Source organism: Manacus candei, unplaced genomic scaffold (genome assembly GCF_025592945.1).
Source record: "Manacus candei isolate 608988 ecotype Guabito, Panama unplaced genomic scaffold, ASM2559294v1 h1tg000018l, whole genome shotgun sequence".
Taxonomy (NCBI): domain Eukaryota; kingdom Metazoa; phylum Chordata; class Aves; order Passeriformes; family Pipridae; genus Manacus; species Manacus candei.
In genome coordinates, this window is record NW_026138066.1 from 7,740,833 (window position 1) to 7,755,993 (window position 15,161).

The 15,161-nt window shown below is 50.8% G+C and overlaps 2 protein-coding genes across 2 annotated transcripts in view; both read left to right on the top strand.

Annotated features, from left to right (window-relative positions):
- Positions 1–4,641: 4,641 nt before the first annotated feature.
- IL2RB (interleukin 2 receptor subunit beta) overlaps positions 4,642–15,161 on the top strand; it is a 36,923-nt gene continuing 26,403 nt past the window's right edge. Inside the window, exon 1 of the mRNA XM_051785083.1 lies at positions 4,642–4,683. The gene's annotated coding sequence lies outside the window, so the exon portion shown is untranslated. The remainder of the gene's footprint in view (positions 4,684–15,161) is intronic.
- On the top strand, positions 7,694–13,229 carry C1QTNF6 (C1q and TNF related 6). The gene is given in 4 exon segments (XM_051785091.1): positions 7,694–7,842; positions 7,845–7,901; positions 8,580–8,817; positions 10,199–13,229. Coding segments are annotated over 4 exon segments (969 nt in total). The 5' UTR covers positions 7,694–7,716; the 3' UTR covers positions 10,747–13,229.

Sequence of the window (15,161 nt, forward strand, 5' to 3'; positions counted from 1 at the left end):
GAGGAGAAAACAAATGCTACAAAATTCTGTAAAATATCACCACTGATTAAAAGGCTGTTTTTCATAGGAACAGGTGTTTGGAATGATGGACAGTACCCTGCTGCCTTCTGACCCCTGCTCTCTCCTCATCTCTGTCTCCCTGTTGGTGAATCCCCAGCTTTTCCTGTAGTAATAGCATTAATCTGACTGCCTCTGTGATCCCTCTCTCTCCTTAACAATGGTGCAGTTGACTCCAGGCAACCCAGAGGCCACAGGGACCATGCGCAGTGGCTAAGTGAAATTCTGGACATGTTCAGGGGGATTTTTTCCAGTCAGATATGGAAATGGAGTTTACTATTCTGAGTGCAGAGACACAGAGATAAGGGCTCCATCAAGCCCCGTGTTGCACAAAAGATTTTATTCTTGTCACGTAGCGATCGGAGCTGCAAGACCAGAAAGGGCCGCAATGATTTCAGCAGCATTGTGCAATGCCTCCTCCCAGTAAACGTGTGATCATAAATGGGGGGTTAGAAACACAGGGAACATGTTGTGTCAGCTACTCAGAGAGTTCACATGCACACATCAGAGTGCACAAGAGCAGATACAGAGAGGCATTCCTATCTGTTGTGCATGCGTGCATACAAGTGTGTTTACGTGATTGCATGCCTGTATGTGTGGCTACCTGCAACTGTGTGAATGTGTATAAATATATGTACATATTCGTGTTCTGTGGGTACACTGATTCAAGGGCATCTAGATGTATGTATGAGACCACATGTGGCCACCCGCACAGACGCACACGGACCCAGACATGCACATATCTCTTGGCCTAAGCATGAACGCCAAGAATGCAGCACACGCACCTTAATGCACATAGCCCAGGCATGGGCTCAAACTGGGAGATGACATCTGGACCTTCCAAATGACCTTCCCCCCACACGTACCCACCCACCATACCTGCAAACCCAAGTACACAATGGTGGTCCGCGGCAGCTTTGGACCCACTTAGTGTGACCCTTCTGCTCTGCGATGGATCTTCAGGAGAGAATCTGGAAGGGCAGTGAAAGGCGATGGCGGAGGGGCTTCAGTGTGGAGAAGTGAGGGTGCATTCCAGGCTGTTACCAACGCAGCCCACACTTATGTCATTTGGAGCTGTTGTTAGGGAGCCACTGTATTTGTCATCAGCAGGGAATCACAGCAGCTCGGATCAGGCAACAGCAAAACGGTCCAGGCCACATTCTGATTCAGCTGTTCTACACGGATACGGAACAAGGGGGTGGAGGGGGCAGGAAGCAGTTAATTGTTGTTGGAATAGGGTAGCCTGTAGAGATGGGGAGATAGAAGAAATGGAAACACCTTTGAAGAGAAGATGCTCCTGGCTCTCCTGAGGATCCAGCAGAGAATTGAAATGCTTTATCTGCTCGAACGAGTGGAAAATATGCAAATATTTGCTCATGAAAAATTGCTGGTTTTTGCCTTCCCAAGCATAAAATATGCAAACGCCACGCACACCGCAGCCGGCTCACGCAGATCTCACACTCACCACGTCACGCACAAACAGGCACACACGCATTCCCAGTACGTCAGTGCAGCCAGCCAAAGACACGTGCCTGGGCTGCAGCACGCAGCCTTCCCTGCATGACAAACAAGGCCGCGGGGCACGGAAATACGGCTGCTCTGACCGACAAACTGAGCCTCCGCGGGCTGCGCCCCCACCGCGGCTCCCTGGAACCACCGCGGAACCACCAACCGGAGCGGCCGCGAAGCTGCGGGCGGGAGGAACGCGAGAGGCCGTCCCGGTCCCGACTACCGTCGGGGACTCGAGACACCCGCGGGCGGGACCCCAGACGGACGGGAGGGGCGCGGGTGGTGCCGAGCGGGCGGGCGGGAGCAGGCGGGGAGGAGAGCGCTGCGCGGTGCGTCCTGCAGAGGGGTGTCCGTGCCCGGAGGGGGACGGAGGTGGACGGAGATGCAGGGAGACGGAGAACGCGGCAGGACTCCTGCCCTGGTAGCTGGTGTCAGGACCAGGCTCAGGACAGTGCTACCAAGCGGCGGTGGAGCCCCTCCGTGCCAAACCCCGCTGTTGAGGGGGACATGTGCGAGCACGAGAGGTGTGCGCTCGCAGCCCTGAGAGCCGGCCGTATCCTGGGCTGCGCCAAAAGAAACGTGGCCAGCGGGTCGAGGGAGGTGACCCTGCCCTTCTACTCCTCTCTGGTGAGACCCCACCTATAGTGCTGCGTCCAGCCCTGGGGCCTCCAACATAAAAATGGTGTGGACCTCTTGGATCGGATCCAGAGGAGAGCAATGAGGAAAATCAGAGGGCTGGAGCACCTCTCCTATGAAAACATGCTAAGATAAGAAAAGGCTCTGGGGAGACCTTATAGCCCCTTCCAGTACCTACAGGGAGCCTACAGGAGAGTTGGAGAGGAACTTTTCACAAGGACATGTAGTGAGGGGACAAAGGGGAATGGGTTTAAACTGGAAGAGGGTAGGTTTAGATTAGAGATTAGGAAAATGTGAGGATGGTGAGGCACTGGAACAAGTTGCCCAGAGAAGTTGTGGCTGCTCCATCCCTGTCAGTGTTCTAGGCCAGGCTGGATAGAGCTTTGATCAATCTAGTCTAAGCGGAAAGTGTCCCTGCCCATGGCAGGGGAGTTGGAATTAGATGACCTTGAAGGTCCCTTCCAACCCAAGCAATCCTGTGATTCTATGATTCTATGGTGTCAGTGTGGTTCCCTTAGTGGAAAGTACCTGTCACAGATCCAAGAGTTTCTGTGAGCTCTTAAACACCAGCTTCTTTCCCCGTCTACCTGTCCACCTACGCCACTCCATCTCCACTGCCCCAACATCCCGCCACAAAGTGTTTATTTCTTTGGTGAGAAAGCTCATGGGTACCACTGAAGAAAGTTTTCTTGCCTAACCACCATTCACCTTTCTCAGCACTCCTCATGAGAGTTGTTATGCCCCCAGTAGTGGTCTGCTGTCGATAATTGATCAGGGCAGGGCTAGGAGTGTGTACAGAAGATGACAGCACAGGAGTAAATACTTCTGGGCCTACACAGGAGTGGATGGGAGGAGGAGGCATTCAGATGCACTCAGATGCATAGAAGCAGAAGGCAGTAGGCTTGGCTGAAGGTTATTTTTAAGGACTGGTTCAAACAGGCTGCAGTGTCACTTGGTATCTCCTACCCAGCCAAACTGCTGGCTCTAGATGTTCACAAGGCAGCAAACTCTTTCTGGTTGCAGTAGGGTTAGTCCTTGTAGTCGTGTGCCAGAGTTTGGGGTGAATACCACAATGGTTTCTTGTCTCGATGGTCTCACAGGCAGAGTCACAAGGCGGGGGTAAGAAGTGGGACACTCAAGCTGGAAAAGCTACTGATGGGGAAAGGGAGCCAGGATGATACACCTTTAGCTGTGAGACATCTCCAACTGATGCAGCTTGTCAGCCACTGTCTGATACACTGCTCAGCTGTGGCTGGCAGACGCACAGTGTCTCGGACTGGCTGTGGGGGCACTGGTGGGAGACAAGCTCATGCTTTTATGCTCATTAACAGAGACTACCAGGTCTAGAAACAGCTTTGCTCAAGTGATGAGTCCAGATGAAGGGCTCTTCCAGCTGCTCCTCAGCCACGTGGCATTTCAGCAATGCACAGTGAAAAAAAAAAAAAAAAAAAAGGAAAAAAAGCAGAGTCTTTGCCAGGCCTTGATCTCTGTGTGAGACAGTCCAGGCCGCCAAGCAGCCCACAGCAGAAATCTCTGCTGGCACAAGTGCCCTCAAACTCAGCAGAAGCCTGCATAAAGCCAGAGAACGTGTCATTCCTGCTTTATCCAGGCCCCACATGGGCAGAAGTTTCAAGAGGAATGTAGCCATACAGCTGACATCCAATAGGCCTGCCCATCCTCAGAGACGTAGAAAGTATTGTAAGCCAGTAATTTTTTACCGGATTGGTGCTCTTGAGTAACAAGAGCTGGCTGTTACACAAGCCTCGTGCACAGCCATGTAGTCCACCAGCTGGAAAAGATTTGTCTAATCATAGAACCACAGAATATTTTGGGGTTGAAGGGACCTTTAAAGGTCATCTATTCTTCCCACCCTCCTCTGCTTCCTGTCCAGAGGTGATCAGTGATCCCAGTATGGAAGAGTGACAGCTGCTGTTACAGGATAATCTGAGGGCATCACAAAGTACTGAAGCATGAAAACACATTGCCACCTTTCCTTGTCTCAGATGTCCCCCTCCCCGTGTTTGCAGGCACTATGGAAGTGCAAGGCAAAGGTACCCAGCAGCAGTCGGGCTGCGATGGAGAGGAGGTGAGCACAGAGCCGTGCTGCTCATCACTTCCCAGCTCCTGAAACACACGAGCTCTCCTTCCAAGGGTAGCAACAGCAGTAGCCAAAAGCCTGAACTTTGCTTCCAGAAGGGATCAGCTGTTGAGCTGAGCAAATTGTGATGCTGTGCAGGGTGGGTGGAAGAAGGGCGGGAGGAAGGGAGGGAGAGCCAAGCCTGACACGGGCCAGAGCAGGAGGGGAGGCACTCACAAAGACCTTGGAGGCAGGATGGAAAAGACAGTAATTACATAAGAGCACTTGGCGAGCATCTGGCTGGAGTCAGCTGGGCCCTGCCTGCCCTCCCTCCCGCACTGCTAACCAGGAGCAGCTGAGGATACACATAACTCAGCGTGGGACCCCTCCGGAGGGGAGCGTAGGTAAGAGGTCCTCTACTTCCCCTCCTGGTTTGCGGTGCTCTTGGAGAGTGGGGGCAGAGGAGTGGAAAATAGGGAAGGGAAAGGAAAGACAGCTGTGGTGGAGGGGAAGCAGCCAGGAAGGGGAAGAGAAGGAGCTGTTTCTCTGCCTCTTGGTGTGAATGATACCTTTGCTCCTGAGGTTTTGGCGAGGGAGGAGCTGTGAAGGGTGAGTGTGTGGGTGTTTGTGGGTGGATGTGAGTAGGTGTGTATGTGAGACAGGACAGATGATCCACAGGTATCACAGGGGAGCTGAGCTGTACACAGGGGCTAGAAAGGGGAGAAAACATCAACTTCCTTCCTTCTATACCTGTGGCAGAGAGGGTCAGTAGGATGGATGCAGCCACTGGAGGAGAGTCAGGTTTTGTTCCCCTACTTCGCCTGTGTGGTAGGGGTTACAGGACAAAGGAGGAAATGTAGAAGAAGGAGGAAGCAGCTGCTTTTGAGCAGAGATTGTTGTGGTACAATCCAACCAGTGCATCCCTGGGCTGCCTCCAAGGCAAAGTGTGTGATGAGGGAGAAGGAAGATTGTTGGACACACAGTGTCCCTTCAGACTTGGATTACACTTAAAAGTGTGGCTGGCACAGGTTTACTGGATACAATTCTCAAAACTTCCTGCAAATGTGGCTGCCCTGGCAAAATATTGCTGGTACAGACAGTTCTCTTCAGAGAACAGGGCAATATTACCCAGGCAAAAGTGTCTTTACTGGCGTAAACTTCTGCTCAGCTGGACAATGCCACTAGGGCAAGCCCTTGTTTGCTGGCAACCAGTGAGTCCCTACTGAGCCCAGATGAGACAAAGTCCTGTTCACTGCCCACTGTGAGCTGTTCTTGCAGTCTGATGAGGCACAGGCAAAGACTCCAGCTGATGAGGTCCCCCATGAAGAACATCTGCTTGGCTGAGAGCAACTCAGGAATGCAGATGGAAATGTGGGACGGAAATGAGGACAATGGACTCCCTGCTACCTGTTCCCCTTGGAAAGGTGGAGGAGGCCAGGCATAGGGCCAAGAACTGCAAAAATGGGTAATGTCATGTTTGGAAATAAGCCAGGCAGGAAAACCTGAGAAAGTAAGGAACTGCAGCAGCTTTTTTGGGACAGAGAGGAACTGTCTTCAGTGTCAGTCTCTGAGTTTTCATGCACCCCAGAAAATTTATTTGCCTTTAATAGTACTGCCAGCTGCCAAAATCCCCACCAGCAGCAGTCAGGAGAAGACAACACAACTGATCACAAACCCCCACTTCTGTCAGCTGGCAAGGCTCCATTAGCAAGACATATTGACCTAACCTTCCCCCCTCTCATTTCCCAAAAGGGAAAACTGAGGCACAGGAAAATGTGGGCAACTTGCAGTGGGTTTCATTGCATGTCAGTGCTGGAGTGAATTTTTTGGTCCTCTTCTTACCCTGGCTAAGAAGCATGTCCACTCCATGTTCATTGAGCTCCAGGCTGACAGGCAGCCTGAGAATATCTCCAGGCCTCCCAGCCCCCCTTCCTCCCTTCCCCCCCTAGCTCACAGCACATATTTTCCCAGAGTTTTCCGCTTGCTTCTCCAGTGGTGCTGGGGTCCTGCCAAACGCCAGCCACTCTCTGGGAAGTGGGGCCTCCCATTCCCAAACCAAACAAATGGGAGAAAGGAAACAGGAAAAAAAAAGTCCAAGCACACGTAGACACACTCAGAACCCTTTCCCCCTCAGAAACCTTGGAGCCTTCTCCAGCTTCTCTTGGAAATTGTGGGAGGCACAGTGCTGACTTGGCACTTCTGGTCCCTGCAGAAGAGAGCTATTGTCCATCCTTCCTTCTGCCTCCCAAAGATACATATGTACACACACATACACACACAGGGGGTATAAATTCACAGATCAGTTTTACTACAGCATAGAATCCTCAAATTCTCTTCCTAACAGATTCTGCAGCATGAGAAAAGTCTCCTATCTGTCCCACCCTGCACTCTTCTGTCCTCCAAAATGCCCTTTGTTCCCAAGTTCTGGTGCAGCCACATCGTGCTTACCCCAACAACACAAGCTCGTCAGCTCAGCGCCAGGCTGGGGGCAAAGGTCACATCCAGGGTTTGCTTCCAGATCCCCAGTTTTTCTGGCAGGCAGCTCCCAGCAGCCAGGCTATGCTTCAGGTCAGGCACACCCCTCCCATCAAAAATGCTCAGCCCAGGACCTAAGCAGGGGACATGACCAGGGGATGACACGAGCAGGAGTGCAAGGCTTGGGGCTCTGCCCAGGCAGAGGGGATGACCAGAGAGGGAAAATACTGATGCCTCTCCCAGCTGGCAGATGCGTCTGCTACAAATATCATGCCTGGGGCAAGAGGCCACAGTGATGTGTAGAAAAAAAAATGTGGGAGAGAATGAAAGATGAAGTTTGGAGACTAGGAGTGGGAAAGGCACAGCTGGGGAGAGAGCATGGCCAGCCAAGTGAAGGGCTAATACATGGGAAAAAGGACTAGTGCACAGGAGTGAAGGCAGGGTCCTGTAGCCTCCTGCCTGAAGGAGAGTGTCTCTTGCATGGATTCACCTCACCTTGCCCATCCTGAGCTGCCAAAGGTGGGACACTGCCCTGCTGCCTGCCCACCCTTTGCAGAGGGTGCAAATCTGTGTTGCCTGCATTTTGCTGAGCAGGGCTGTGCTGGTTGGAAGCAAAAAGGCAGAGGAAAAGAAACCAACCCAACAACACATACAAGGAAAAGGCACTACCTAGGAAAGAGTTAAAAGGCGCCGAAACCCAAGCCGGTTTGCGATGGAGAGCGCCCAAAGCCAGGGAGGGAGAAGGAGGGAGAGGAGAGGGGAGGGAGCCGGTCCAAGCCCGGATTGCGCACCCAGCCAGCGCTGAGCAGTGCCTGTGCCAAGAGCCGGCTTCCTTAAAGCCATGGGCCCGGGGGCCGGCCCCGCAGGCGGAGGGGAGCCGGCGAGCAGGGGCCGGAAAGCAGAGAGGGGAGCCCTCGGCCCCCGGGGTGAGCTGCCGCGCTGCGCCGGGGGCAGGCAGCGGGATGGGGGGCACAGGCTGGGGCAGGGGCTTTCTCAGCTTGTTGGCGTGTCTGTCTTTCGTAAGCATACTTCTGTGCAAGCTGCCTGCTCCCAGCTCCACGTCCTTCACTCTCGGCAACAAAGAAGCTCTCGCCTCTGGTCTGCCTGCAAAGGCTGCAGTCAGGGAGCCAACTGTTCCCTTGGGAAGGTGCTGGGCTTTGCCTGAGAATCCCCTGGGCATTGTTGGGAGGGGGCTGAGGCACAGAGAGGGGTGGGATTGAGTGGGAAAAAGGAGAGACTGAAGTTAAGTTCCCAGCCCACAGAAGAGACCTCTCTGCCAAGAGATGTGGGTCAGACTCTGGGACATGGGTGTTGTTGGATCAGATTCCTGTAAAGAGTTGATGTGCAGTGACTGGAGGGTTGGAGAATTTTTTACAGCCCTTCTTGCAGATTCAGCAGCCTACCACAGCATGCTTTTGCTAAAGGACTGTTGAGGTTGGACTAAATAATATTAGAAGTCTTATTCAACCTTAATGATTTCATGATTCTATGCCTCCTTCCTCTATCCCAGCCCGGGGACTGAATCTTTTAGTGGCTCCAATGGTTTGCCTAGTCAGCATCAAGTCTTCTTCCAGGGTCAGCACCTAATCTCCACTGGCCTGGGCAGAAGGGTGTGGGACATCCTCTTGGGCCATGTGGTTTCTGCTCAGATTGCAGCCTTGAACATCCAGGCGCTACAAGCATGTAAACTGCCTCCATGGGACAATGCTATTTCATCCCATCCCTGGCTCTAACCACAGAAAGATGTTTTGTGGTAACCTCTGTTCCATCCCTTGTGTCCTCCCCTTCTTATACCTCACTCTGGCACTTCCCCATGTCTTCCTAGGTCACCATGGACGTAATTTACCTGCGCACATCCCTGACCTTCCTTCTTCTCCCTCTTGTTGTGTTTGGGGCACCCACTGATGAACCCAATCTCAAAGAACCAGCCCCTGGTGCTTGCAAGCGCTGTTGTGACCCACTGGACTCTTCCACAGATGCCCGACCGCTCCCTCCCAGCCACCACCACTTTCCATACCCAATGCCAGAGGTCCGTCCCTATATCAACATCACCATACTGAAGGGTAAGTGCCCATTTTGGCCTCAGGATGCCAAGGCCTGCTCAGGGGCTGACAGCACTGCACTGGAGGTGACAACTGGATTACTGGCATGCTGGTTATGCTAACAGGCTGCCAGGTGCCATCCTTGAGGATATGTGCCCAGGGTTTAGATGTTTTGTGCTGTTATGAGGAGTAGTCTGGGGGGAAGGAAGTCAGTGCATATCCCTCACTCAGAAAGGTTGTGGGGAAACCTTCTCCAGATCCATGGGTCACATGGAGGAGGGCAAAGGGAGGCAGCAGCTATTTGCAAGCACCTCCAGGCTAAACTGGCAGTGACCCCCAGCTCATTCCACCCTGCTGTGGCTGGCTTGGCTAACGGGAAAAGGCTCTCTATTTTAGATCAGCTCCTCCCTTCAGGGCTCCCCTTTTAGCCTTTGCTGTGGGCAAAAGCCTGTTCCCAGCTGGATACTGCTCCACTCACTCCTTGTAGCTCTGTGGTTCCTCTGGGTTAACTGCCCAGCCTGGAAATAACTGCATTCCATCAACATTCAGAAGGGTGTGCGGGGCAGATAGAGGCCTAGAGTGGGGGTGTTGTAGCAGGACCTGCAATACCATGCAGGGGAGGGAAAGAAGGAAAACAACAAGACACAAATTTGGGATGCTGTCACTTGTGCTGGAGGCTGCTCTGACCCTATCTCTTCTCTCTATACACAAAGTACATTCTGGTGCTGGTCTCTCTCTGTATTGATGCATGGCAAAGTGTGGGACAGGCAGTGCACACACCCCAGGGCAGAGCTGCAATATTAATTATATAGGATGCCCTAAGCATGCCAGTATTGTCAAAGTACCAGCCCTCTAACTTGCAGTGCTCCATCTGCCTAGTCCAGCTTGGATCTTTTCCCTCTGACCCACCTCATTGTCTGTCTCTAGTCATATTTCCCCACAGGGGTTAGCATTTCTTTTCCTTCTCCAGCCTACAGAAAGAAGTGTGCATCTTAGGTGGATAATTAGGTCATAGGAGAGGTGGGTATGAGGGTAGGATCTCTGATGGTGGTAAAGGAGTGTGGGGGAGGGAGAAGAGGTCAAGAGCCGCAGTAGTATTTTGCACTGCTGAGCTCCCTCTCAGGCTGAAGTCTCCTAGGGACAGGTCCTGGTGCCTCCAGCAGGACCATATCACTTTTATGGGCAGGAGACTCGTAAGAGAAGAGACTCCAGTCACACCCCGAGCTCTGCTAGCTGCTTTCCCATGAAGAGCAATGATATCACGACCCTCAGGACTGTTCCTTCTCCTGGCATTACCCCATTCTTGTGCAGTTCTCTGCCTCCTCATTAGGCTTTCTCACCACCACTTCCACATCTCCTTCTGGTATCACACAGGAATTGTGTCCTCTGCTTCCTCTTGTAGGAGAGAAAGGAGACCGGGGAGAGCCTGGAATGCCAGGGAAGTGGGGCAAAGAAGGACCACGAGGTGAGCGGGGTGCCCAGGGCCAGAAAGGCAGTAAAGGACAGATGGGCACAGCGGGAGACCCCTGCAAGCATCAGTACGCTGCATTCTCCGTCGGTCGCAAGAAAGCTCTGCACAGCAGTGAGGGCTTCCAGGTCCTGATCTTTGACACCGTCTTTGTCAACCTCTACAGCCACTTTGACATGTTCAATGGCAAATTCTACTGCTCAGTAGGTGGACTTTACTATTTCAGCCTCAATGTCCACACCTGGAACTTCAAGGAGACCTACATGCACATCATGCACAATGAAGAAGAGGCAGTCATCTTGTATGCCCAACCCAGTGACCGCAGCATCATGCAAAGCCAGAGCCTCATGCTAGAGCTTCAGGAAAATGATGAGATCTGGGTGAGGCTCTACAAGCGGGAGCGGGAGAATGCCATTTACAGTGATGATGTTGATGTGTACATCACCTTTAGTGGGTACTTGGTCAAGCCTAGTCTTGAATAACTGCCTCTCCTCTTCCTTGGGGCCTCTTTGGCCTTTTCCTTCTTTCTCTCTCTCTCTCTCTCTCTTTACTGCCCACAAACACTGCAAACCGCTTGGAAATGAGCCTGTCAAGTCTCAGGCACTGAGTGTGAAACTTGCCACACCAGCTCCCACCTCATGCCCTCTTGTAGCCAGACTTGTGTCTGTCCACTTACATCGTGACACTGCCATCTCTCACGCCTTACCTCCTAAACCAGCTTAGGTTATTGGCTTCTTCCCAATCTGCCAGCAAGTTGCCTCTGGAATTTGGAGTCCTAGAGCAAGAAGAAAGCTAAAATGCTGCTCCTGAGGATGTGTCCCTCTTTGGGGCTTCATTCACAAAGGACTCCTGTAGAAAGGCCTAGAAAGTCCCCATTGCCCATGTACATCTTGGCTCCTCTCTTTCCTAACTAGACATACCAGTTTTGCAACCTGAAACATGGTCTTAATGTCACCTCTGACACCTGTAGTCTGGAGAGCGGACTGGGGTCTGATGGTCTCCTGTAGCACAAGAAAGTTGTAGGACCGGTAAGAGAGGACAGTGTCTTTCCAAAAAGGGAACTGTTGGCCTTCTGAAGTGTGTCACTGGCTATCCTTAGACGCCCTTCTGTGTCACAGAGTCCGAGTTGGCTGTCAAATCTAGGCCTGGTGGGATTGTCCTCCTCTGTGCCAGCTCTAGCTCTTTGAAGAGATAAAGGGCCAGACACTTGGCCAGACCCTTTATGCACATCTACTGTTGAATCAGTAGAGCCCACCATTCCGTTACCACTACAGATCACAAGTAAAGAAGGAGAGAGAAAGAGAGAGAGAGAGAGACAACCCTCGAAAACCTCCCTCCCACACCTCCCCTGGTGTGCTACTTGATCTTGGCTCCCCAGCTGTGGAAAGCTAGTCCAGATAGTGAACTAGAATCTGCTCTCTTCTTTGGCAGAGGTGCCATTTCGTTGTCCCCCCGAAGGTGGTTCTCCCACACTGGTATTCAAGGACTGCTGTTTCAGGACCTGAGCTTGAGACTGGAGGGGCAATTGCAGTTAAGTCAATTCCAAACCTGGACAGACTGCCACCTCTTTGCCTCTGTGATGGAAAAGAGATAGAGGTGAGACTACAGCACCTCACCCCAGGGTTAAAAGCTTCCCTGCCTTACACTCTGTGCCCTTTTCTGGCAATCTCATCAGAGCAACTTAGAAAAGCATGTGACTAAAACAAACCCTCGCTCTTCTTGTCAGGTTGGAGATGTTGCAGTGAGAAAGGAATGTCAGTGGTTGGGTTTTCTATTACTATTTATACTCGTCTCACACTGCTCTCACTTGCATCCCTCTGTGGGGTATGCTACAGTCTTGTTGGGAGCAGGTGAGGCTGGCTCAGCACTTTAGGAAACCTACTTCCGCATGTTGTAATGCTTCCATAAACTCCCAAGAGTTGTCTCTTTTTTGAGTATCAGGGCAGGACAAGCAGGAGAAACTGTATTTCTCTTCTGCCCATCACTGATAATGAAATCTTCTGACTTACCTAGCTTCTAAAGTCTCTTGATTAACCACGATCTTTGCCTATAGCACCTGGGACTACCAGAGCTCTCCCATAGGAGATGTGCATCATTATACAGGACTAGGTCTGGTACACTCAGCTGGAGATGGCAAAGCAACAGGGACTCAGGCCAAATATTAAAAATGAACTTGAGAAAATTGCAGGACATTTTCTCTCTTGTCCTGTTTACTTACCCTCCCTTCTTTGCTAAGGAAGCTGTACAGACTCTAACGAGTTTCAGGAACTTTCTGCTGTGGATCCTACCCACCATTGTCAATGAGGCAATGGGTATAAAAACAAGGTTTCTCTGAGGCAAGCCTGTTTTTTTCACAGAGAAACATTGATTATGGGATCATGGGAACTAAAGGAGACTGTGAGTTTCTTCCCCTACCTTAGCAGGCCAAGCATGTGAAATTGCTGAGAGAGAGGATTTCAGACAGCACAGAGGAAGCAGCGTGCTGGCAGTGATGCTCAGGACCGAATTTCTTTCTCTCTTCCTCAACAGGCTGCAAATGAGATATTGTCTCTTTACAGTGTATTGAGCCCCACGCCTCCCTGAAGCGAAGAAAGTCTCTCTAACACTGAATATCTCCAGAAACAAGCTTCATTCTTCCTCCTTTTTTCTATTTGGTGATTGAATGCTGGTAACAGGTCTCATGTGCTACCCATGAGCAGCCAGATGGTGCCTGATGCACATGAGAGAGGAGGGCAGGGGGACCAAAGGGTGTGTTTAACAGGCTTCTTGGTGCTAAATAAGACAGCATTCCCTTGGTGCTAAATCAGATTTCAGGAGTATTGGGTGCTTTCTGGAAGGTGTAGTAGGCTGAGTTGTGATGTACTCTGGAATTAATGGTGCTTTATATTACAAAACAAAAAAACCTACAAGAACTTTTGTATATATATTTTTTTTTTCAGTGGTATTAAACTTTTTTCCTTGGTTGTTTTGCACTTAAATCTGTTTTTCTCTCCTAACCCATTCCTTCTAGCCCTGGTTATTGCTGAATGGTGTGATGTAAAAGATGTGGACCCAAAAGAGACAGTTACAAGGTCTAAAGAGACAGGTACAAAGTCTAACTCAGCTCTGAAACTTCCCTGGGTAATCCTTGGCAGTCTTGTGTCTGTTTCCTTTATGAAGAACCATTACCTTGAAGATATTTACTGCTTGAACACTTCTAATTATGATGACCCTCTCCTCTTTTCTGGGAAAACTTTAAGCAAATTCAAAGAAGGAATCTTTGGAAATTACAAAAAACCCAAGACAATACAATGGGTTATAGGAGTAGGCTTCAAGTACTTAATTATATTGAAGAAGGCTGGGCTATTGTGGAAGTTCTCTTAAGGGAGATCAGACCCTTTATCTTGTGAAATTTTTAGCACATCCTTCTATCAAGTACTTAGTAAGCATGTGTGTTTTCTGTTTTCCCTGTAGCATTTCATTTGTCTCTGCCAAGAGGTAAAGGCCAGAAAGTACAGACAAAAGAGGGACATTAAACTGTTGATTGAACACTTGTGCTCCCTAACACTGGGGTGAGTAGGATTTCCAGGGTTAAGCTGGACATGCATATTTGGAAGACCTGTGTGTGATGAGAAAGGCTTGAGGTTCAGGTCAGAGGTGGAAAGGCAAGTAGTAATTGCCCATAAAGTTGGGGGAAAAGGGGAAACATGAGCAGGGAGTGGAGTCTTGGAAGCTTGAGTGGACGATCTAGAAGGATTAGAATCCTAAGGACAGGGAGATACCTTTTGGAGGTCTCAATGCAAGTCAAAGAGGTACATGGGATTTTCTTTATCATCTTTGGACTGAGAGGTCTCCTGCTGAGGTGGAAGAATAGACATGAAAATACGACAAGGTGCCCATATAGGCCATTCTGTTTTGAGTTTAATTTGTCTTTACACAGCTTCTCCTGTGGTTTGATGTGTACCAGACACATCATTTGATAAGGGGTGGAAAACATAATCATATGCATCCTTACAGGCATCTTTGGTCCTGTGTCAGGCCCAAAGTTAGGGCTATATATATCCTAGCAAATGCAATACTCTCTCATGTCAGAGCCCAGCCTTCTTCCCATTTTTTATTTATTTCTGAGGAAACAGATAGAAACGTGTCCTCAGGAAGTGCAGTGGTTGTGTTTGTGCATGTTCCTGGCCCCTTGAGCTGAGATGATGTTAGATTGGAGGTGATTTTGTCACGCTTACAAAAGGTGAGGAGTGAGAGAGGAGGGGGGACCGGAAATGTGCAGCCAGACCTTCAAGAAAAGTTTTCTGTGATTCAGTCCTGCAGCTTGCCACCTGAAGAGTCTCTTCAGCCAAATCCATTGGGGCTTAGATGCATGGTGACAGGCAGGGTCTGTAGCTGGTGCCACCCATCACACCACGGATGCCTGACTGGGGAGTCAGAACTGTAGGTCAGGCTCAGCTCAGGCAAGGTGGACCCTGTAATGCTGTACAAGGAACAAGGTCTAGACTGGGTCAGACTAGCCCTGCTGCCCTGCCAGTGAGTGCACCCATGCCCTGAAGGCCACAAAACCTCCATCCAATTCATTCACCACAAGTATGTGTTCTTTTCCATGCAAGGGAGCTGCCCTGGGGAATGTGATTCAGGGGTTGGTGACAGCTAGTATCTCTCCTGGGCAAAGCAAGTGTGCCCTGGGGTGTGCAGCTATAGCACTACCTCTGTAGCTGTGCCTCTCTTTTCCCCTGAAAGACTGGTCCAAACTGCTGCAAGGGGCTCTGTGGCTGCATCTCAGGCTTGTTCAAGGTGTCTGCCATGGGCCTGGCCCTTTAAACGGGCTTCCTGCAGGTTTGTGGTCTTGCAGGTATAAAAGGAGGGGAGTGGGAGAGAGGAGGTGAAGGGCAGTATATGGTGCTGTCTCTCA